The following is a 23,008-nucleotide window of genomic DNA, read 5'->3' on the forward strand; positions in this document are numbered from 1 at the left end:
TAGCAAGCGTCGGCCTCATATTCCATTTTAGTCTCGCTTAATACCAAGCGAAAGCTCCAGACTAAATAACGAGCTTTAACGAAGCGCATAGGGACTGTTAGTCGGAGCGAGTCCCATTTATTATAGTCTAGAAACATACCAAACGTAGGATTATAGTCCTACTTAAGCCAGTCCAAGCCAGTCCTTCCTAAGAAGGTGTAACAAACACACCCAAAGAGTCTTCGCTAAAGTATATCATATATGTATGTATCGTATATTTTAAAAGTTTTGTAAACATTCTATGTCATCTTTAATTACTTGAATTGGTATTAAACTTACTCAAATTCATGATCTTTTTCTAAATTTCACTAACACATACAAAATTAAAAAACATATGGCCTATTATTTTTCATATAATTGAAATGTTATGGATTAGATCATTATGGGGGAATTATTGACCATATTTTAATGGATGTTGTCAGGTGCTTTGGAGTTTATCGATTGATTGGGTAAATTATGGCACCATCTCTCTGTTTCATGCATATTCGTTTTTCTCACATTTATGCAAAGGAAATCAGGTGATAGATTTTTTAGCTTTGGTGTTGATTATTTTAAGATTCATTGGTGGGATTCTTGTCCACTGTGTGTAGCTGCAACACTTGTCATAATATTTCGAGGCTTCCAAATATTTGTTTCTCTTAGGAGTTGTCTTAATTGATTTCTTTTTTCTAATAGTTTTCTACATCTTGTTAAGGTAAGGCTTCATGTCTCCTCAAATTTATTGTATCTTTGTTTTTTTTTCTTCAATAAATTAACAACAACAATTTTTTTCCCGTGATAGCAATACTAGAGTAAAAGTGACATTATTATTATTAGCGTTAATCTCTGTTTACTACCCTGAAGTTTCGTGGTTTTCAATATTTAGTACATGAAGTTTTTTTCGTCCCAGAGTCATACCTAAAGTATTAATTTTGGGACAGTCTCATACATCCGTTAGTCAAACTGTTAACTCTGTCGTTAAATGATGATGTGGCGCCCACATGGACAATGACTGGGCGCCACGTGTCATTAAAAAATTAAAAAAAACAACTATTAAAATAATTAATAAAATAAAGTAAAAAAATAAAAAACCATCATCTCCTACCTCTTTCCTCCACCCCGATCCCAGCCATCCTTCCCTCTTACCTTACCCCCTCCCATTGCGAGAAAAAACCCATCATCTTCTACCTCCCCTGATCCCACCCAACCCTCCCTCCCTTTTCTCCTATACGCCCACCCAACCCTCCCTCCCGTGCCCGATCTAAAACCCTCTTGGACCGGCGAAGATGAACAGGATCGTGGTGAGATCGATGGTCGGTGGTCTGCACTGTGCCTGAAACTACACCGCTGCATTTCCACGGCGGTTGCTGCTAGGCTGTTGGACGGCGTCGAGTTCCTGAGCCGTCGGAACAGCGACGGTGTTAGCAAATCTGGGGCTGGCTTCGAAGTTTCTGGGTTTTAGTATGAGAGAATGAGGGAAGGGTTTGGAGCTTGCTCAGTCTGTGGTGTCGCGGCCTTGAACCGAACTCATCAAGGTTGCACGTAGTAGAACATTCCACATCGCCACCAACAACCTTGTCTGCCTGCCAACATCACACACATCCCTTACGCCGCCATTAGGATCTGATCCGACCCGGAGTCGCTCTTGGCTTGTAGATCCGAGTAGGGGTGTGGTGGGGTGTGAGTTAGTAATGAAATTAGTCAAACTTGGTTATTTGACTAATGAGGTGTAAATCAATAGGTTTGTAAGTGTAGGAAGGTGTAAATCAATGGGTCAACTAGATTTGGTTGATTGGAATGGTTTAAGGTGATTTGGTCTAGTTTTGGTGGTTTGAGGGAGGGTGTTGCAGGTGCAGAAGAGAGAAGAGAGGGAAGGGGTGTGAGTTGCAGAGGGAAGAAGGAAGGGTTCTGGGATGGAGGGGGTGGAAGGATGACTGTGCGGGTGGGTAAGTGGTGGAAGGGGTGGAGAAGATGAAGGGATGTCGGGGAAGACGACGGGTTCTGGGTCGGATCGACACACAGGTGGGGCATTCGATGGTGTACAAGTTCGACGTGCAGAGGAGAAAGTGATGAACATAGAAGGACTAGGCCTATGCAGAGGGAAAGGGAGAAAAAACGAAAGGGGATCTGGAGAGAAGGGGGAAGGGGAAGGATGGATGTGCAGATGTGCAGATGGAGATGGGATGGAGGTCGGGGTGGGGAAGACAAAGGGGATCTGGGGAATTTTTTTATTTTTTTTTACTTTTATTTTATTAATTATTTTAATAGTTTTTTTTTAATGACACGTGGCGCCTAGTAATTGTCCATGTGGGCGTCAAGTCATCATTTAACGACAGAGTTAACAGTTTGACTAACGGATGTATGAGACTGTCCCAAAATTAACACTTTAGGTATGACTCTAAGACGAAAAAAATTTCATATACTAAATGTTGAAAACCACGAAACTTCAGGATAGTAAACAGAGATTAACCCTTATTATTATAAATAAATAAATAAATAAAACTCCTATGTTATGGTTAAAATTCATCTCAATGAAACCTAGACATCCTTCATTCAATAAATAAATCAAGTAAAGCGAAAGTTTTTCTACTTGATTATAAACAGAAAACTTTTAGAGTGATCTTTCTACCGTCATTTTGCGTTATAAACCTAAAGATAGAGAGTATTTTGAGTGGGTCAGTTATAATAAATTGCGACATATTACTTCATCAGCGTATGATATATTCTAATAAGTAAAAACACGTATTAAATATGTCTGAATTAATAACACTGCGACGATAGGATAGTCACACCAAGATATAACACGACATTAGTTCAAGTGCGACTTACGCCAAAAAATTTGTCTTTCTAAATGTCTCAATCGATTAGAACAAAAAAATGTCTCGGTATTTAAATTCTTTCCCAAAACATTGAGATTCACAAATCCACCACCACTCTGCCTCTGCAGCCAAAAACAGAACAAAGAAACTACGAAATCACACATTTACGTGTTCAATCTCCCTCGTACTCCATGCCAAAACCAAAACCCTGTTTTTAACCCACCAATTTTTTAAGGGTTTTTCTTAAAAAAAAAACTAATTTTACTTTTTACTAATTACACCCAATTTCACTTTAATAACTTACTGCCCCAAAAGAGAACACCCCTGCATTTCCCGAGAAAATGCCACAATTTTCTCTCCCATCAAACAAGAAAATAAAAAATTACAGCGAGAAAAGAAAACAAAAAACAGTAAAGTCCCACAGATGGAGATCACAACCAACAATCTGCATCCCATAATCACAAACTAAGCAACCCAAAAAACAAAAAAAAATCCTTAGATTTCCATCTCAGAATCTCTGTCCTTTTTCTTCAATCTCTCCAACAAAAAAAATACCCCCTTTTGTTTCAAAGTTCAAATCTTTCTTCCAATTTCAGATTCAAACCTTCAACAATCTGAAATTTGCCCCCACTTTTCATGTATATGTACATTTCTTCCTCTCTCTCTCTCTCTCTCTCTCCAAATTTATTGAGAGGTTTCATGTTTGATTGGTGAGTGCAAAGTAATTTGAATGCTCTCAGAGTTTTCCATTGTTGTTGCTCTTGCTGGTGTTGGTTTTTGGAATCGGAATCTGGGGACCCACATTGCCAGGATCTGATTTTTATTCAATGCCCTCAATTTCAAACATTTATCTCAAGAAATTTCAGAAATTGCCTCTGTTTTCCTCCAATTTGAGCTCAAATCTATGACACAAATCTAAATTAGGGTTTTATTCTTCCCCAATTCATAAATTAGTTTGCTGGCAAATTATGGGCTTGTTCTAAAGTCTCCGTCTTTGTTGATATTTTGATAATTTTCACAATGCTCAAGCAATTTCTCAGTAAACTGCCGCGGAAGGCCTTGAAATCCGACGAGAGGCCGGAGTCGCCGCGGACGAACACGCCCCGCTCCGGGAGCCGGACTGGGCCGTCTGGCCTCGGCGGGGGCACCCCTCGATCCAACGGTGCAAATAGCTCGGGCCCGGGTAAAGCGAATGCCCCGAAACGCATGTCGTCTGCGGTGTTTCCGGCTAGCGTGGTGGCCGGAATCGAGCCTCTGGTGCCGTTCAAGGACGTGCCGACGTCGGAGAAGATGAACCTCTTCGTTAGCAAGGTGAGCCTTTGTTGCGTAACGTTTGATTTTACGGACCCAACTAAGAATTCGATAGAGAAAGATGTTAAGAGGCAGACATTGCTCGAACTTGTGGACTTTGTTGCAACTGGGTCGATGAGATTCAGCGAGCCTGCCATCTTAGCAACCTGTAGAATGTGTGCCATTAATCTGTTCAGAGTTTTCCCGCCAAATTACCGGTCGCGTTCCAACGGTGGGGCGGGTGAGAACGATGATGATGAGCCCATGTTCGACCCCGCCTGGCCGCATTTGCAGATTGTGTATGAATTGCTGCTTAAATTCGTGACTTCTTCATGTCTGGACGCGAAGATTGCAAAGAAGTATGTAGACCATTTGTTTATTTTGAGGTTGCTTGAGTTGTTTGATTCCGAGGATCCTAGGGAGAGAGATTGTTTGAAGACCATTCTGCATAGGATTTATGGCAAGTTCATGGTTCATAGGCCATTTATTCGCAAGGCTATCAACAATATATTCTATCGCTTTTTGTTTGAGACAGAGAGACATAATGGGGTTGCTGAGTTGCTGGAGATATTTGGGAGTATTATTAGCGGGTTTGCGTTGCCCTTGAAAGAGGAGCACAGGGTATTCTTGTGGAGGGTTTTGATTCCTCTGCATAAGCCGAAGAATCTGGGGTCTTACTTCCAACAGTTGTCCTATTGCGTCACGCAGTTTATAGAGAAGGAGCCGAAGTTGGCTAGTGTTGTTATAAAGGGTTTGTTGAAATATTGGCCGATAACAAGTAGTCAGAAAGAGGTGATGTTCTTGGGTGAGTTAGAAGAGATTTTGGAATCGGTTAACATGATGGAATTTCAGAAGATCATGGCCCCCTTGTTCTGCCGGATAGCATGCTGCATTAACAGTTCCCACTTCCAGGTAATTTTCGGGTTTAGTGTCTCGTTTAAAAAGAGTTCTATTTAATCTTCGCTTTGACTTGTATTATGTTTATATTATAGTAGATTTTGGACCTAGAAGTTTTAGGATAACTTTTAGGAATGCAGACATTTGCCTTGAGGAATTTGATGATTGCTTCTTGTGTTTCTCAGGGAATGCGTATATTCTTGTCTTAAGCTCATTCCTCGGAAAACAATTTACAATTTACTTGTGTTTAAATGTTTCAGGTAGCTGAAAGGGTCCTGTTCTTTTGGAACAACGACAACATTGTCACCTTAATTGCGCATAATCGTCAAGTAATTCTGCCAATCATTTTACCGGCCTTGGAGAGGAACTCCCATAACCACTGGAACCAAGCAGTTCTGAATTTATCTTTAAATGTCCGAAAGATGTTTGTGGAGATGGATGAGCAGCTATTCCTCTCCAGCCATGCCCACTTCATGGAGGAAGAAGCAAAGCAAAGCTCGGCAGCCAAGAAGCGAAAGGAAGCATGGGAACGGTTAGAGAATGCAGCTAGTCTCCAGCCAGTAACCGGAAACACTGCTGTTCTGGTAACGCCTATAGCAACCTCAATCACCTGTTAAAAATTAACTTTCGAATTGATGCTATCACAGCCGATGTTTTCCCTTATTTCCTCCCTTTTTACGATGGTGGGGAGTGACGAGATTACGAGAAATGTATGGAAAATGGCTGTAGTTTCAGGGGTGGGATTGTATTTTTGTAATGTTCCTGTGACAGCCAGTTGTTGTAACCTTGTTTTTTGCTTCCCCAGAAAGGTGTTTCTGGGGGAGGACTTCCCCACAATTTTCTGTACTACTACTAGCTTAATTGGCTGATTCCTTTTTAGCCCTCTGTAATATTTGATGTTCAAGAGCAACTTACGTGTAATGAGTTTACTCCTACCGTGGCGTTCTGATCCATGTAAGTCGTTCTCTTGATGTTCAGCTATGTTTTTATGAAAACTAATTATAGAGCCATGTGTTTGTCAATGCCAAATTATTAACCAAATATTGCAGGCACTTTTCAGTTAAGGTTCTCAGATCTTCTGATTTAATGGGTCCCTATAAGGCTATAAATATAAAGCTACCTGATATAATGAAAGATATGAAAAATAAGAGATAACTAGGTAAGGTGGTCACATCATAATCCATGATGGGTTCCCCTGTTGGTTGGCATGTTGTTTGACAAAAATAATTTTGCAACGATGAAGACTTTCATGCACCTGTTTCATGAAACATGGGTCACATTCGCTACATTGTGCGACTTGTAAATGGTCATCGATGTGAAACAACTATTTCATACAATTGGTGCATGAAAGTTTTTCTCCTCAACGAGGAACACCATTGATGTGTCCATTGCAATCACATTAGGTTAATGGCCATCTTGAACCGAGTAGTTGGTTTGTATGGAAAGTTGTTGGATTTTGGCTTGTTTGGGATTACTTTCGTAGGAAGCACTATGCTCATAAGTACTTTTGTTGGAAGTGATTTCATTAGAATCCAAATCTTGAAAAAGCACTTCCAAAAAAAAATCACATTCATTTGAAAGTGCTTCTTAAAAACCATTTGACAGGTGCTTCTCCAATCTGACAGGTGCTTCTCCATAAAATGATTTGATGACCCAAAAACTCTATGATATACACATATCACCTGCAAACATATTACCTCAGTTACTTCTGTTGAAGATATCAGTACATGTTGTATCAAATAGAATCACAGCAAAATGATTGATAACTATTTTCTTCTTTTTTTTTTTTTTCTTTTCATATATGAAGTTTTAGGTACAAACAATCAAGGAGCCACATTTCCTGTTTGAAACTTGCAACCCAAGTAACAGTAGCTCTTAAAACTTCCCCCATGTGGTGAGAGGTTTGGTACATTATTTTGCCAGGAGCCAAATACATAATTGTTTGTCCTAACTGTGTCTTAATCTAGAAGAATTTGAGGGCTCCAACGACATATCTGGAAGCACCAGAAACATTAAACAACAAAGGAAGGGAGGGCGGGCGGACAGACAAACAGACAACACAGTTAGATGGAAGGTTAAGGAATTTCATGTTGGAGATCTGGATGTCCCTCAAACTCAAAGTACCCGAATGCAAAGAGCTTCTGCTAGCTAATAAATATCCGTCACGATTCAGCTCTTATGGAAGAGTTAGTGAATTATTGATCTTTGAAAGAGTGAACCACCTGTTGTTTGGAGGTCAATGTAGCCACAGACTTGAACTGTCAAGACAATAATTTGAATCAGAATACTGAATCTAAATGAGGTGAAACTAGACATGAGTTTTAACATTGAAGTGCTGTTTCTAAAAATCGTCTTCTGACAAACGTGATCAATCAGAAAACAAACTTATATAGTCCTAATACCTTCTGGTGTTTATACTTCTCACGAATTGAATTTAGGAGGCAACCAGTCGTGTTCAATTGCAAATCTTCCAGTGCAACAACTGTAGTTTTGAGCTGTGAAGTTTTGTACGAGGTGTAGTGCTCTAAAGTAGGGTTCTGCAAAATGTAAACCTGACATTCTTCAGACAATTTTCAATGAGAACAAAGTAAAAACCCTCAATTACAAGAGAGGCACAGATTTGCAGACCCATGGATGGTCTGACTGATTGAGCGTCCATCTGGCGAGGAACACAGCAGAGGCTGCTATGAGGGAAGGTAGGAACTTCAGGAAGCCGTATTCAACAAGAGCCAATTCTGCTAAATAATTTGCCAATAACTCCAGTTCAACACAAGGAACCTGCATAACAAAGTAATTGAAATACAGCTCTTTTCTTGTATGGTAATTGATTTTTCAGAAGCTAAAGTGCAGACAACGTATAACTTAGAATACCTTATAAGATGCTTGAGCTGCATGAACGAACCTCCTGAAACCCAAAAATCGGTTTATTCAGTTCACATCAGACGGCATTTTCTAAGCAACATGGATAAACCTTGGTGAGTGCATTACCTAAGAAATGTTTTTATGGTGGGAACGGATAACTGGAAATGCATGAAATTTAGAACTTGACTCTCCATTTTTAATACCTGCAAGATTTAATCAAGAAGTATGTGACTTAGTACGTAACTAGTTATACCAATGGAAAAGAGTTAGAACGTAAGCATGAGGGTGGGCATTGCCATGTGAACTGCACACCAAGGTTTTGCTTTCGAATTATGGTACGTAAACAAATCAAAGTTTTATGAGGTCTAACGTAGACAAAGTTTATGACTAAGTACATACCTCCTCTCTTGAGTAAGTATTGTCTGTGATGATGCAAAATTCTTCCACTCGCGGTGCACATATTTCTTCATACTTCCTTTGAGTCATAAGAAAAATATATAAACCTCAATTAATGTAATGATAAAATAATTAAAAAGGAGTATTGTCATTGCTTCCTCATGTACACTCATGTGCCAATCCACATACAACACACATATATACAGAAGTTTGTCGAAGTCTACCAAAGATGATGCCATCAGATAGCCCGAGTAAACATCAATCAGGATCTTTTTTATTGATAATTTAACAATAAGACACTAGAAAGCACCACCTATACACCTAATATAGCACTTACGAGGCAATTAACATGCAAGTGACTCCAAGCAGCTGGAGCCTTTGCTTTTCAACATAATTTTGAGAGAGAAACCGATCAATGAGATTTACTGTGAGGTAAAGTGTATCTGGAACCAGCTTATATTCTTCAGAAACCTGAAAGAGACGTGAGAAGATATTAACACTAAAGCATATGTTAACGGAAAATATTCTTTAGTAAATGGCGAAAGAATAGTTCGCTTTGTGCTCAACCCACGGCTCTGTTGTGAACCGAAAATATTGCACATCCATGAAACAATAAAGTTCAGATTTTCTTGACTAAGATAAAAAGCTCCTTTTGAATTCGGTAAGCAACCACACAAGGGTCATTTTAAATGGAACAGAAAAAGGCTCAATATCTGCAAAACAAGAAGAAAAGTTGGACTTTATACTTTGGGACTGAAGTCCAGGTTTTTCAGTATCCCTATTAAGAAGAGATTAGCATGGATGCCTTTAAGCAAAGGCACACCATATCGTAGAAATATCAGAGCCATTTGAATAAGTACCTCCACAAGCCAATCAATCAAAATTCCTCGCATGCTGGGAGTGATATCCCGCTGCAATCTTTCCATATAATCAGTTGAAAGTCTTCGCGCTACCTGAGGAAGAATAAATTTTCTCTAAAGTCAGAATCAATAATGTTCCTGACGTTATTTTAGCAAGCACAGATCTCCCTTTCCTTTACTATGCACCAGTATAATTAGATAAATTGTTTCAGTGTTTAATATATAGGAAACCTTACACTTCTCTGTCCTGTCAATTCAAGCGAAGAATCAATATTTCTGTAAGATTACAATTAATAATGTCATGCTGTACTAGAATTCTGAAACACTAACCTCTGTCAGGCAGATATTGCTGTAAATATCAGAGGCATACAAGCTGCACGCTAGAGGTTCCTTTAAGTTTGAGTCAATATTCACGATGTCCAGGACATTTGAAGATCCCACTATCTCCCCGACCATATATTCTTCTGCATGGTCCAATCAAAGCATCATTATGCTTTGCTAAAATGATTTCAAGTTTCCACTTCTCGTTTTAGACTTTGCAAGCATCACTCTAACAAAATTATAGGCACAGGCACAAAAAACTAGTCAGTTTAAGAAGATAAAATATACCTTTCTTTTGAGGGTTCCAAAGTTCAGCAGATTCGGCGGGAGCCAGTATTGTAAGCATTAAATCTGCTCCTTTATGTTGTCCCAAGGTATGATTCATACCCTGGGGTACTGGCTCTTTTGGCAGAGTGGGCTCTAAGGGTTCTGCCACCCTTATTTTGGATAATTCCTCAGCTAACTTTGCTTTTACGTCGTCTTGAACTATTGGAATTGCTTCAGAGACAGATGAGGCCACCTTAACATTCTTTCCAAGTCCTCTTCTAGCCTGCTTGTTAGTCTACCGGTACCAACAAATTCTAAGTTAGAATTACTTAAAAAGTACTAACATAATAGACAATCAAGCATATCATCGTCCCCTTTGTCAGGTATAAGGGTAACAGTTCAATTAATTCGAAATCATGTGAGGTTTCTTGACAAACATAAATATTCAGACACAATTCAGTACTTTTGCACGTAGGGTTAGAAACCAAAACATTCAAATGTATACCTGAATCTGAGATGCATCAGTGCAATTAACGTATGAATTTTCAGAGGTGATGTTTCCTACATCCTTAAGCACTGCCCTTCTTTTATGCTGCAAGCCAACATTAGCAATTGCAGATGCTTTGTTCTCATCTGATGCTGCTCTTTTGGAAATCGCTCGAAGACCACGCTTCTGATCTTGTTTAATGAAAAGTTTCGAGGAGGAGAGTTCCTCACTGGATGCGCCAAAGGCTTTAGACCGTGCTCTTGTGATTCGGACATTAGGGTCTTCAACTTCGGCAGCATTTGCATTTTCCTTATTCATATTTGCCTGCCTTGTAGAAGAGCAAATAATAAATTCAGTCGGAACCCTTGTTCATGGAACCTGCATTTTCAAATCAGTTGATGTCAACAAGAGTTACTGTGCATGTTTTCACAAACGAAACAAGCATAAGAAATCAGCCCGAATAACAATTTTCGCCGAGTACAAAAGGATAAAAACGAAATGCCCTTTACGGTCCTCTGCAAAATTCGATTGCGTTTTATGCAACATAAAGATAAATCAAGGATTTTTTCCATTGAAGGAGCAAAATTTAGGGAATTTTACTCTGTTTCATTTGACAAAACCCACAACAACTTGCAATGTCAAAGCAAAACAGGGGATTCACATGAAGCCACCTCAAAAGGGTTCCCATGCCATAACCACAAAACCATTTTCTAGCCTTGCAAATTGCGATCACTTATTATTTTGTAAATAAAAATTTAAGAAAATGGGAAGAAAAAGAAAAGCTTTTTAATTTCTCATCAGCCATTGCTTGTTTTTAATTAAATTAAATGAGAAACTGGCATTTTTAGCTTTTTCCAGGTCCAGAGCGCATGAAAGACAAATGTTTAGCAATCTTCTATTCCTCTGACACATTTTCCCAGCAACCAAACAGAAAATTAAAGGAAAAAAAAAACTACTTTACCAAAAAAGGAAGAGGCCGAAAACACCGCAAAATCCAGCCCCAAAACCCTAATTTCTTCAAAATTCCCACCTCCCACCCCCATCTGATCGTAAAAATTCACAAAAAACGCAGTTGATAAAAAATGCACCAAATTTCAACCGATAAAAACGTAAAAGATTTAAAAGGAAAATAAGGACACCAGCGCCAGATCCATGGAGCGAACCAGCAAGCGTAAAACGACATGGTTTCGTGAGAATCTGGCAGTGGATAACAGAGAGAGGAGGCTCAGACAATTGGCATGCATAAAAACTGAGCCTTTTTGCTGGTTGGTAGTGAAAAATGAGAGTGGGAGCTGGGCTTACTATGCTTGCGGGAGCTCCGACGACGGCGACGGCCGGAAGAGCTCGGAGGAAGAAGGAGTGGGTCCGGAGGCTCAGCTTCGGAAAAGGAAATGTGTGGAAGTGACAGCAGAAAGAGAGAGTGTGTGTTGATATAAAGGGAGAGAGGGGGAGGAGCGTGAGCGGGACGGGGTTTATTGTTTGAACTTCCAAAATTCCACATGGAAGCCAAAAAGCAAAAACATTTTTTGTTTTTTTGTTTTTTTGTTTTTTTTGGTTATTTTGACTTATTGTTATTTCTCTTTTTAACACATGACGATGGAAATGATAATCATTGGATTTGTGTTATGAATTTTTGGTTTTTGTTGAACATATGGCATGTTAGGTTTGCAAATTGTCAATCAGATTGATTGTGATCTTGATATAAATATGAAACGGTGTATTTTTCCCTCTAATTTTGGATATATGAGCTCATGCGAAGCACAAGAAATTGTGATTGTAATATTGTCCTTATATAAAGGAGTTTTATTAAGGAACGGGCTAAATAGAAGATATTTTACAATGTGCATGGAATACAAGGCAAAATGTCACATATCATTATACAATTTAAATGATACTTGAAAAAAAATTATTCCTCCAATGTACAATAACATGATTACATGTGGGATACCATTCAGTGTTCTGGGCACACTTAAAAATCTCTCGGTAAATAGAGTTAAAACATTTACATCAAACCTAAGATTATTAAATACCCAAGTTAGTTATACCATATTCAGCGATGATAAACTCCTTAACGAATTGTTTAAGGATGAAATGATTTTCATGTTGCATTACAAGAACAAAGCGCATTACCAAATGTGGTTTGTAGGTCTTTTTCTACTAAGGTCAATTTTTACATGAATTGTAATATTTAGATAAGGAGCAGTATACTATTAACAATATGATCTCAAATTAATGGATTTATTTATGCTCTAACAACCAATTTGAATTGAGTGTTTAATAAAAAAGAAAACTAATGAAAAGGGCTTGAAAACTTTGAGTTTTAATGATAAGGACAAAATAAAGGGTAAAATGAATAGTACCAAGATTGACTTTTTAGTGTAAAAATATGGTTTTTCGTTAAAGTGAACAATACCGGGTGCTTTTCGTTAAAGTTCTCTTTATAAAATAATAAACATTGATCCAAAATTAATTTAAGAAATATTGACCCAACTACAAGCAACAATGCAAGGGCACGCTGACCTCTAAAAATGCGTCCTAATAATATTATCCTATATATGTAAAGGGTTTGAAAGGTCTCAATCACCTGTATGCTAGTGCATGCTAGCGCTAGTGTGCCAAGAGAAGGGGCCCCAACTCCAAAGTGGGACTTTGAATTGAAGGAACCCTAGCCACCCTAGTCTAGTTTTGAAGGTCTCACGTACTGTTGGATTTGAATTCAATGGTTACTATTCAAATGATCAAATCTCCAAAACTTTTTTTCTTTGAAATAATAATAATAAAAATAATGTCAAATTTAAATATTACCCCAAATTTTGATTACCAACTAATAATGAAGGAAATTGTTATTAGCACTTTAAAAATCTCATTTCGCATTCCAAACTTTCTATAATTAGAAAGAAAAATACATTTGTGAGAAGTGTATAATGAAATTTTTAAAGTGATAATAACGATTGAAATTTCATATATATAACATATAATACAAGGGATTAATATTACAAGATAAAACCCCTCGCACAATTTACACTGGTTAATAATTAAAAGTCATGCCTCTACAACTACATGTGTAATATATAAGAATACTATAGGCTAGTTTGGTGTTGTTGTGCTTTAAAAAAAAAAACTGCTTCTATTGTGCTTTGAGAATAAACAACTGTAAAATAAAATTGTTAAGTGTTTGGTAAACTTTTTTTGTAAAAATGCTTTTAATATATATATATATATATATATATAAAATAGTGTTTGAGTGTTTGGTAAATTTTTATAAAAATTGCTTTGAATATATTAAATGACAAAAAATGATATGATATTTAATGTAATATAATAATTGTCAAAGACAATAATGTAGGGCCAAATATTGTAATTTTGTAAAACATGTGGGGGTATACTTGCTATTTGAAAGTTTCATTAAATGAGCATTGATTACTATGCTTTGAAGAAAAAAAAAACATTTTTTAGAACCATGATAGACCATGCTTCTGCGTTTTTATGCTTTTCTAATTTTATTGACAGCAGTTTTTAAATTTTTTTTGTTTTACCAAACACATTTACTGTTCAAGATTTTTTAACAAGTTGTTTTTTTTTTAAGCACTACAATCACAAACAACCATATAATTGCTTTGCCAATTTCACCACAAAAGTAAGATTTATAGCTTTCTTACTCCCAGAGTGAGTCTAAAATTAGAGCCTCTTTACAATGATATTCGATAAAATGTAGCCAAACAAAAATTATGAGCTCGTTTGAAAGTGCTCTTAGAATGAACAGAAATCATTTTTGGTAAAAATATTTTTAGAACCAAATCAACCAAAGTAAATTCAGGAAAAGCACTTCAAGTGCTTTTGGACTTAAAAACATCTTTTCTAAAAATACTTTCAATCATTTTAAAAACACTTCCAAACGAGCCATGTATTGTCAATTTTATTAAACAGTAATGGAAAAGTGAGGTTTCACAAAATGTGTGAATTAAAGGTGTTCTCAAAGGAGGGAACTGACAAAAGTCAAATGAATTTCATATGAAAATCTAAACATTCAATTTCTTGGGGTTTTCTTTCTTCAACATTGACAACCAATCAATTAAAATTTGATTGGAAAAAGGTCCAGCGTGGCACGCACCATGTGTCTGTATGAGTGTGAGATGAGGTCCAAGCAAATGGTTAATTTCACCAGAAATGGAAAGTGTTTGAGATGTTTTTGTAATTATTCCCACAACTTCAGGTGGAAATGTCTCTAATTAATTCCTTAATTACCATTAACTAAGATCTTTTATTTATTTGTAAGAAAAAATATTTATGGACACTAATTTACGGCAATTTTTTTTTTTTTGTCATTTTATCCTTAACTATTAATAAAATTAAACAAAATAAGGAAACATTAAATATTCGTGTTTCAAATTATAAAGGAAGAAAATATGAGGGTAAATGAAAGAAAGACACTGAAGAAAAATTGACATTCATGTTTTTGTCATTTTGTGGGTAAAGCTATTTCTGTATTTCTAGTTCAGACCATCTAATTTCGTTGTACCACTAGAAAACAAAATTGTATACATTTTAAAATTGTTAGTATATTTTCTATAAGAGTATTTATTAGTGGTTTTTTTTTCTATAAAATGGTTGTTAGTAGGTCTTTAAATTCTAAATGAACGAGCCCTTAAATTTTGAATCAAGTCGGTCTATATATATATCACTGATGAGAAAATCTATGTAAAAATTTTCCAAAATCTAGTGAAATGCTTACCAAATCTAATGAAAAACTGCACAAATCTAATGAAAAGTTACCAAATATGAGTAAATCTTATTGTCAACACTCAACAGTCAAATATCTGATGAAGGTTTTATTTATTTATATTTATTTTTAAAATAAATAATATAATAATAATAATTGTTGTCACAAAGCCCAACCCAGCCCACTGTGGTCCATTGTGGCCCTCTACGCTATCCTACAAGGTGGGCCCAACAACTTTCAAACTGAAAGTCCAAATCAAATCCAAATCTGCATCGGAAAAAATGTACTTCCGTATTTCCAATAAAATATTAATTTGTTTGAATGATGAATGAATAATGGGGATTTGGATCTCATCCGGATCCAGGATTCATACATCTTAGCCATTTATCGTGTATCATGTAATCATAAATCATTTGATTTTTATTATTTAAAATTAAACACAAATAGTATCTGACGAAAATTGATCACACGATATACGATGAACGGTTAGGATCAACTAGAATGTCCCCATAAAATGAATCCGGAGAGGATCCTTTGACCAACATTGACTTCAAAAGATGGCAATAATAACAAAGAATTTGGATCATTGGATGTGCAAAAAGTGCTAATAAAAAAAATTTAAAAAAAAGATACCAAAATGTAACAACTTTAGACGATGCTCTGCTTCGGGAATAGATCCCCTTCGGATCTCTCCCACTAAAGCCACATAATCAATTAATCTGGGCTTTTGAAATTTGATCAAACGACTAAAATTATTATAACTTTGATGGGAGAGATCCGAAGGGGATCTCTTTCGCTCCGCTCCTATCTTGAAAAAAAAAACATGCGTGAGGCTATTGCGGTCATGTGACAGTATTAAAACATGCATGAGACTGTTGCAGTTATGTGACAATATTGAGTGACCGTACATTTTAATTATAGGTGACATGTGACAAAATTTAATTTAAATTTGATTGGCATTTTTTAACAGAATGTTCTGCTAGCTGTCACTTAATTTTGTCAAATGGTCATAAAAATTCAAAGAAGGTCCCCGCCCACACCTTGCGACCTAATAACATCGATGAGATGGGTGAGGAGAATAACCTGGAGATCTTGGGATGTAACATAAGTTCTGAAATTAGATTACTATGATGCCTAAATTAGGTTGGGGAAAATAACTTGGAGATGTTACGCTAATGTAGTTCAACAAATCAGATCACATATAACCATTATCGATGAGTCTAATAGAACAAATTTAAATGTCATAGTACTCACATGACATGTAAACAAGTAGTAGGGTGTATTGTCCATTTCTCTCTCTCTCTCTCTCTCTCTCTCTCTCTCTCTCTCTCTCTCTCTCTCTCTCTCTCTCTCTCTCACAATAAGTCACAAGAGGATATAACAAATTTAAATGTCATAGTACTCACATGACATGTAACAAGTAACAAGGTGTATCGTCCAGTTCTCTCTCTCTCTTGTATCGTATTGGAATGTACCGTGACTTAGGGAAGAAAGCGTCATCTTAGTTCTAAATTTGCTATATGTATTTATACTCATCAGTGGAACATGGTGCCATTGCTCGACAGGTTACTTTTTTCACTGGGGAATCCTCTGAACAACAACCTACAACAATCCACAATCCGAAAGATATCTGTTACAAAAACAAGCGTTTTCAGTGCAGAATTGCCGTGCCATCCTATCCTAACCAAAATGCATCGTTTGACAAAAAAAAAAAAAAAACTCTGATGTCTATATGAACGAATTTTTGAATCAACAACACAAGAACATTTCCCATCTAGTTTTGGAGTTAACTTCATGCAGCAAAACTACATGATGTCGGAGAAAGCATTATTGTTTTCCGGGAAATTAAAACTCAGGGGGCACATAAAAGAATGTCGATTTCATCTACACTAGCAACAACATGAAAGAAAATTCCAAAACCAATTGAAAACGTAGGATGTGACACGACTCCTTATAGACGTTGTTTCTCAATGAGGATTATACAAGTTGTGAATAAACTATTGATCTTTTAGTGCATCAATCATCACAATAACTAGTAAGATTACGATAGCGAGAGATTCATAAATAGAAAAGAAACCAGAGGAGTGACAAGTACCTTGCCAGAATTTTCCTTATTTCCCACTACAGTTTGACAAGCAAGTCTCCAAGATTCCAATTTCTGTATGTTTCAACCAACGCCGAAATTACTAAGTATAGACTTCGAATGAAAATTGAACAGAAGCTAAAGCGAAAACTGAAGAGGAAACACAAACTGCAAGGAAGTCATTCACACGATTTGAAATAAGCAAACACACTAACCTACTTGGCATGTAAGAAATGGGGTTTGAGATTCGTAGCCGGTGAGTATTGGAAAAAGTATAGTGCTATAGAGAGAGAGAGAGAGAGAGAGAACTTGCCTTCTTTGAATATTTGAGTTCGGGATTGGTTCTTTGATCTTTCATTCAAAGGATCATTCCCATCAATAATCTGCACAAAAACCACAAACGTTTGAGTTCCGCATTTGTTCTTGTATTATTGAATTGAACAAAAAAAATTGACAGCCTTCCTCCACCTCCCGTACGTTCCAATTTCAACCGAAGAAACTCAAGAAGATGTAAGAATATGAACGATCGAAAGTTCATACCTCAACTATACAAGTCCCACAGCTTCCACCGCCTCCAAGTTCATCAATTTTCCCCATCTAAAATTGCAATACCATTTCAAAATACATTCAATCACTTGTATTGTATTTCGCAAATTTAAATATCATTCTATCAATATAGTGTGATAAAGTCAAACTACATTTACAATTGGTGCGTAGTTTTGCGGATCTTTCACTCAAGAACTTGTAGTTTCAGTTTTGGCAATTGAAGTCTTGTAGTTTGTTTAAGATTCCAATTAATGACAATCCACTAAATTAATCATTCGAACTTGATGTTTCTTTTGGTTTACAACGGGGCATCCAGCCACATCGAACTTGATGTTTTTGTCACAAGATAAACATGTGGAGAGCAAAATCAAGCCTTTGGAGCTGAGTAGGTTCACCTCAAATCACCAAATTGTACTCAAATCCGACATGAAAATTCTCAAAATAGTGTTCCAAAGCCGGACAAATCGTTGTTAATGGCAGCACGAAAGTATTTAGGTTTAAGACACACTCTAAAAGGTCAACTTTGCATCTCCACTTGTTTATACAACAACAACAACAACAACAAAGCCTTTTCCCACTAAGTGGGGTCGGCTATATGAATCTTAGAGCGCCATTGCGCTCGGTTTTGTGTCATGTCCTCCGTTAGATCCAAGTACTCAAGTCTTTTCTTAGGGTCTCTTCCAAAGTTTTTCTAGGTCTTTCTCTACCCCTTCGGCCCTGAACCTCTGTCCCGTAGTCACATTTTCAAACCGGAGCGTCAGTAGGCCTTCTTTGCACATGTCTAAACCACCGGAACCGATTTTCTCTCATATTTCCTTCAATTTCGACTACTCCTACTTTACCTCGGATATCCTCATTCCCAATCTTATCCTTTCTCGTGTGCCCACACATCCCATGAAGCATCCTTATCTCCGCTACACCCATTTTGTGTACGTGTTGATGCTTCACCGCCCAACATTCTGTGCCATACAACATCGCTGGCCTTATTGCCGTCCTATAAAATTTTCCCTTGAGCTTCAGTGGCCTACGACGGTCACACAACACGCCGGATGCACTCTTACATGTCATCCATCCAGCTTGTATTCTATGGTTGAGATCTCCATCTAATTCTCCGTTCTCTTGCAAGATAGATCCTAGGTAGCGAAAACGGTCGCTTTTTGTGATCTTCGCTAGATTGCTCCGGTCATTAGTGTGGATAAGTATATAAATGGATAGAGATAGGAAAGCAAACACAAGATGTACGTGGTTCACCCAGATTGGCTACGTCCACGGAATAGAGGAGTTCTCATTAATTGTGAAGGGTTTACACAAGTACATAGGTTTAAGCTCTCCTTTAGTGAGTACAAGTGAATGATTTAGTACAAATGACATTAGGAAATATTGTGGGAGAATGATCTCGTAATCACGAAACTTCTAAGTACCAGGGTGTGGTATCGTCTTGACTTGCCTTATCTGTCTCATAGGTAGATGTGGCATCTTCTCTGGAAGTACTCTTCCTCCATCCAGGGGTGGTATCTTTAACTGGTGGAGATGCACAAGGTAATGTATCAATTTCACTTGAAGCTTACTTGTAGTTTCAAGCTTGGTCAAACGCGATACAAACCATGTAGTAGGAGTCCCCCAAGTCGCTGAGCTAGGGGATCTGCTGAAAGAGGTGACAGACAAGGTAAGCAATCAGAGCTCCGGCTGATTGTTCACATTCTCCCTATCTTGCAGGCAGCATGAAGGATAAAGAGAAGAAAAATGAGAATAGATGATATGGGATACTTTTGCTTTTGAAGAAGTAACTTTCCACATGCTTATTCTTGAACTGGACTGGAGGGTTTTCTGGTTTCCTCCAGAGTATAAGGCCGACTGAAGAATTTGAGGGTCAAAACAAGTCCATCAAATCTAGAGTACGTTCGACCCTGCTGATATGGGATACTTTTGTTTTTGACAGAGTAATGGATGTATCGGCACGTGTGCTGTTACGCTTGTCTCCACATGCTTCTTTGTATCCTTCTCACTTGCCCTATCTGTTCCTCAGGCAGATGCGGTATCTTCCCTGGAAGCATAAGATATTGAAGATGAGTACTCGAGAGCAATGCCAGGTAAGTACTCAGGTAAGGGGTTCCAGGCAGTCAGTTCCTGGCTGGAAGCTTGATTCCAAGTGCTGACTGATTGTTCTCTTTCTCCTTGTCTTGCAGGTAAGAACAAGGCCAAAGGAAAAGACAGGGAAAAAGCATGATATGGGATACTCTTGCTTTTAACCCTGATGATATGAGATATTCTTGCTCTAGTATAGCTTGTTTGCAGAGGTATTATCGGGGGGAAAGAAAGCTGAATATTTCGAAAGGTTTCGTTGGGAGTGCCCTCTCAGATAAGAGGAAGGGTTGAGCATTTTTGCAGGTCTGCCTGTCCGTTGGGGATGGAGGTCGACATATATAGGAGTCTCCCTAACATCAAGTAATAATGCTATTCTTTTACCCTGCTTGGTCATAGCACGGTAGTGGGAGCTGCCAGCTTCACATGTTTTAACTCTGTCAGAGCACTTTGAAAAAGTGGTCTGTGGTATCTGGAAAGCTGATGTTGCGTGTGAAGATTACAGACAAGCTTTATCCAATGAGATCCAGCTCTTGAAGTTGGGAAAGTGGTGCCTCTTCGGTTTTCGAACAAGCAATCCTGTCAGGGATCTGGCTCTCGAGATTCGGAGAACGATGCCTCTTCGATTTTTGAGAAAGCAATCCTGCTGGGGGTCTGGCTCTCGAGATTCAGAGAGCGGTGTCTCTTCGATTTTTGAGAAAGTAATCATGTTGGGAGTCTGGCTCTCAAGATTCGGAGGGCGGTTCCTCTTCGATTTTGGAGCAAGCAATCTTGTTGGGAGTGTTTTCTCGAATGTGAGTAAAGGTTGGGCATGTTCGCTAGTCTACATTGCCACGAAGCACAGAGGTTGACACACAGGGACTTTCCAATTATCCAGCAGTGGTACTGTTCCTTTACCTTCTCTTCGATTTTTGAGAAAGTAATCATGTTGGGAGTCTGGCTCTCGAGATTCGGAGGGCGGTGCCTCTTCGATTTTGGAGCAAGCAATCTTGTTGGGAGTGTTTTCTCGAATGTGAGTAAAGGTTGGGCATGTTTGCTAGTCTACCTTGCCACGAAGCACAGAGGTTGACACACAGGGACTTTCCAATTATCCAGCAGTGGTACTATTCCTTTACCCTCTCTTCGATTTTTTAGAAAGTAATCATGTTGGGAGTCTGGCTCTCGAGATTCGGAAGGCGGTACCTCTTCGATTTTGGAGCAAGCAATCTTGTTGGGAGTGTTTTCTCGAATGTGAGTAAAGGTTGGGCATGTTTGCTAGTCTACCATGCCACGAAGTACAGAGGTTGACACACCGGGACCTTCCAATTATCCAGCAGTGGTACTGTTCCTTTACCCTTGTGGGTAATAATATGGTAGCTAGACCTTCAAAATTTATGTGTCTAAACTTTGTTAATTTTGTTTCTTTGCTATTCTTTTACCCTTCTTAGTCAGAGCGATGTAGTGGGAGCTGCAAGCTTCACGTGTCTCAGTGTTCAGTGTGCAGGTTCTGTGTCTAATATGGCTCAACGCCTATTTGCTCAAACCCGCCAAGTTGAATCATTGGCGGCTAAAGTGATGAGTCTCAAACAGGAGATTAGAGGGCTCAAGCATGAGAATAAACAGTTGCACCGGCTCGCACATGACTATGTTACAAACATGAAAATGAAGCTTGACCAGATGAAGGAATCTGATGGTCAGGTTTTACTTGATCATCAGAGATTTGTGGGTTTGTTCCAAAGGCATTTATTGCCTTCGTCTTCTGGGGCTGTACCGCGTAATGAAGCTCCAAATGATCAACCTCTGATGCCTCATCCTTCTAGGGTTCTGTCCAGTATTGAGGCTCCGAATGATCCCCCTCCGGTGCCTTCTCTTTCTGGGGCTCTACCGACTGCTGAGACTTCTCCTAAACAACCTTTGTGAAGGCTCCCTCTTGTTTGTTTATTTTGACTCATGTATATGTACATATTTGTAACTTATCAGGGTTATCAATAAATAAGTTTTCCTTCATTTCAACGTATTGTGTTAAATACACCAAAGCCTTCTTCGCTAAGTTCTTTGAATTTTCTTTTGTTGAAGCTTGTATGTTGAAGCTTTGTGAGTGGAGCATGTAGGTTGAGGTAGTGTTCCTTTAATTTCTTAAGTGAGGAAAACTTCTCGGTTGGAGACTTGGAAAATCCAAGTCACTGAGTGGGATCGGCTATATGAATCTTAGAACGCCATTGTGTTCTGTCCTGTGTCATGTCCTCCGTTAGATCCAAGTACTCTAAGTCTTTTCTTAGGGTCTCTTCCAAAGTTTTCCTAGGTCTTCCTCTACCCTTTCGGCCCTGAACCTCTGTCCCATAGTCGCATCTTCTAATCGGATCGTCAGTAGGCCTTCTTTGCACATGTCCAAACCATCGTAACCGATTTTCTCTCATCTTTCCTTCAATTTCGGCTACTCCTACTTTACCCCGGATATCCTCATTCCTAATCTTATCCTTTCTCGTGTGCCCACACATCCAACGAAGCATCCTCATCTCCGCTACACCCATTTTGTGTATGTGTTGATGCTTCACCGCCCAACATTCTGTGCCATACAGCATCGCCGGCCTTATTGCCGTCCTATAAAATTTTCCCTTGAGCTTCAATGGCATACGGCGGTCACACAACACGCCGGATGCACTCTTCCACTTCATCCATCTAGCTTGTATTCTATGGTTGAGATCTCCATCTAATTCTCCGTTCTTTTGCAAGATAGATCCTAGGTAACGAAAACGGTCGCTCTTTGGTATTTCTTGATCTCCGATCCTCATCCCTAACTCGTTTTGGCCTCCATTTGCACTGAACTTGCACTCCATATATTATGTCTTTGATCGGCTTAGGCGAAGACCTTTAGATTCCAACACTTCTCTCCAAAGGTTAAGCTTTGCATTTACCCCTTCCTGAGTTTCATCTATCAACACTATATCGTCTGCGAAAAGCATACACCAAGGAATATCATCTTGAATATCTCCACTTGTTTATCATTTGATAAAATGAACCTCATATTTGTGATGACCAGAGTAAATGGAAGCAAATGAAAGATTAAAGAGGAAGTGGGAAGAAGTAGAAAGAGAGAATTTGTAACTGGAAATATTGCGTTATATTTTATGATACCATAAATGGCAAGTACATGTTAGCATTTATAGAAGCCTCCTTACACTTTCAATTACAATAATACCCTTCTAACAACTTAGTCCTTATACCAACATTTCTAATTAATTCAATCCTTATAACTACCTTGTAACCAACCAAATCATAATAGCACATATTGGTTACTACTCCCCTCTCAAACTTAGCTAGGTGTTCTTGAACATCCCAAGCTATGTTTACTGCAATGTCAAAGAAAAACTGGACTATGTA

General features: G+C 38.2%; 3 protein-coding genes and 1 long non-coding RNA gene across 4 annotated transcripts; 1 reads left to right on the top strand and 3 right to left on the bottom strand.

The window, feature by feature from the left end:
* The first annotated feature begins 3,159 nt into the window (after nucleotides 1-3,159).
* On the top strand, nucleotides 3,160-6,065 carry LOC126630949 (serine/threonine protein phosphatase 2A 57 kDa regulatory subunit B' kappa isoform-like). Its single transcript, XM_050301112.1, has 2 exons — nucleotides 3,160-5,039; nucleotides 5,285-6,065. Exons 1-2 carry the CDS (start codon nucleotides 3,858-3,860, stop codon nucleotides 5,639-5,641), a joined length of 1,539 nt encoding a protein of 512 aa, XP_050157069.1. The 5' UTR covers nucleotides 3,160-3,857; the 3' UTR covers nucleotides 5,642-6,065.
* Nucleotides 6,066-6,780: 715 nt separating this feature from the next.
* LOC126630950 (cyclin-A2-2-like) lies at nucleotides 6,781-11,770 on the bottom strand. Its single transcript, XM_050301113.1, has 12 exons — nucleotides 11,520-11,770; nucleotides 10,236-10,595; nucleotides 9,752-10,025; nucleotides 9,473-9,606; nucleotides 9,143-9,235; nucleotides 8,620-8,753; nucleotides 8,286-8,361; nucleotides 8,013-8,089; nucleotides 7,896-7,929; nucleotides 7,653-7,802; nucleotides 7,427-7,561; nucleotides 6,781-7,282 (listed from the first exon to the last, which is right to left on the bottom strand). Exons 2-12 carry the CDS (start codon nucleotides 10,533-10,535, stop codon nucleotides 7,220-7,222), a joined length of 1,470 nt encoding a protein of 489 aa, XP_050157070.1. The 5' UTR covers nucleotides 10,536-10,595; nucleotides 11,520-11,770; the 3' UTR covers nucleotides 6,781-7,219.
* Nucleotides 11,771-18,179: 6,409 nt separating this feature from the next.
* LOC126630966 (uncharacterized) lies at nucleotides 18,180-22,614 on the bottom strand. Its single transcript, XM_050301133.1, has 2 exons — nucleotides 21,958-22,614; nucleotides 18,180-18,289 (listed from the first exon to the last, which is right to left on the bottom strand). The coding sequence occupies exons 1-2, from the start codon at nucleotides 22,462-22,464 to the stop codon at nucleotides 18,209-18,211; spliced, it is 588 nt and encodes a 195-aa protein (XP_050157090.1). The 5' UTR covers nucleotides 22,465-22,614; the 3' UTR covers nucleotides 18,180-18,208.
* LOC126630976 (uncharacterized) lies at nucleotides 20,377-21,034 on the bottom strand. Its single transcript, XR_007626178.1, has 2 exons — nucleotides 20,947-21,034; nucleotides 20,377-20,727 (listed from the first exon to the last, which is right to left on the bottom strand). It is a non-coding gene; the product is annotated as an uncharacterized LOC126630976 (long non-coding RNA).
* Nucleotides 22,615-23,008: the final 394 nt, after the last annotated feature.

Source organism: Malus sylvestris, chromosome 8, assembly GCF_916048215.2.
Source record: "Malus sylvestris chromosome 8, drMalSylv7.2, whole genome shotgun sequence".
Lineage (NCBI taxonomy): Eukaryota > Viridiplantae > Streptophyta > Magnoliopsida > Rosales > Rosaceae > Malus > Malus sylvestris.

Coding starts and splice junctions, on each gene's coding strand:
- LOC126630949 (XM_050301112.1), top strand. CDS start 3,858: ATGCTCAAGCAATTTCTCAGTAAACTGCCGCGGAAGGCCTTGAAATCC. Junction 5,040..5,284: donor TTAACAGTTCCCACTTCCAG/GTAATTTTCGGG, acceptor TAAATGTTTCAG/GTAGCTGAAAGGGTCCTGTT.
- LOC126630966 (XM_050301133.1), bottom strand. CDS start 22,464: ATGGAGTGCAAGTTCAGTGCAAATGGAGGCCAAAACGAGTTAGGGATG. Junction 18,290..21,957: donor GATGCGACTATGGGACAGAG/GTTCAGGGCCGA, acceptor TACGGGACAGAG/GTTCAGGGCCGAAGGGGTAG.
- LOC126630950 (XM_050301113.1), bottom strand. CDS start 10,535: ATGAATAAGGAAAATGCAAATGCTGCCGAAGTTGAAGACCCTAATGTC. Junction 8,090..8,285: donor ATACTTACTCAAGAGAGGAG/GTATGTACTTAG, acceptor TAAATCTTGCAG/GTATTAAAAATGGAGAGTCA. Junction 7,930..8,012: donor ACCATAAAAACATTTCTTAG/GTAATGCACTCA, acceptor TTTGGGTTTCAG/GAGGTTCGTTCATGCAGCTC.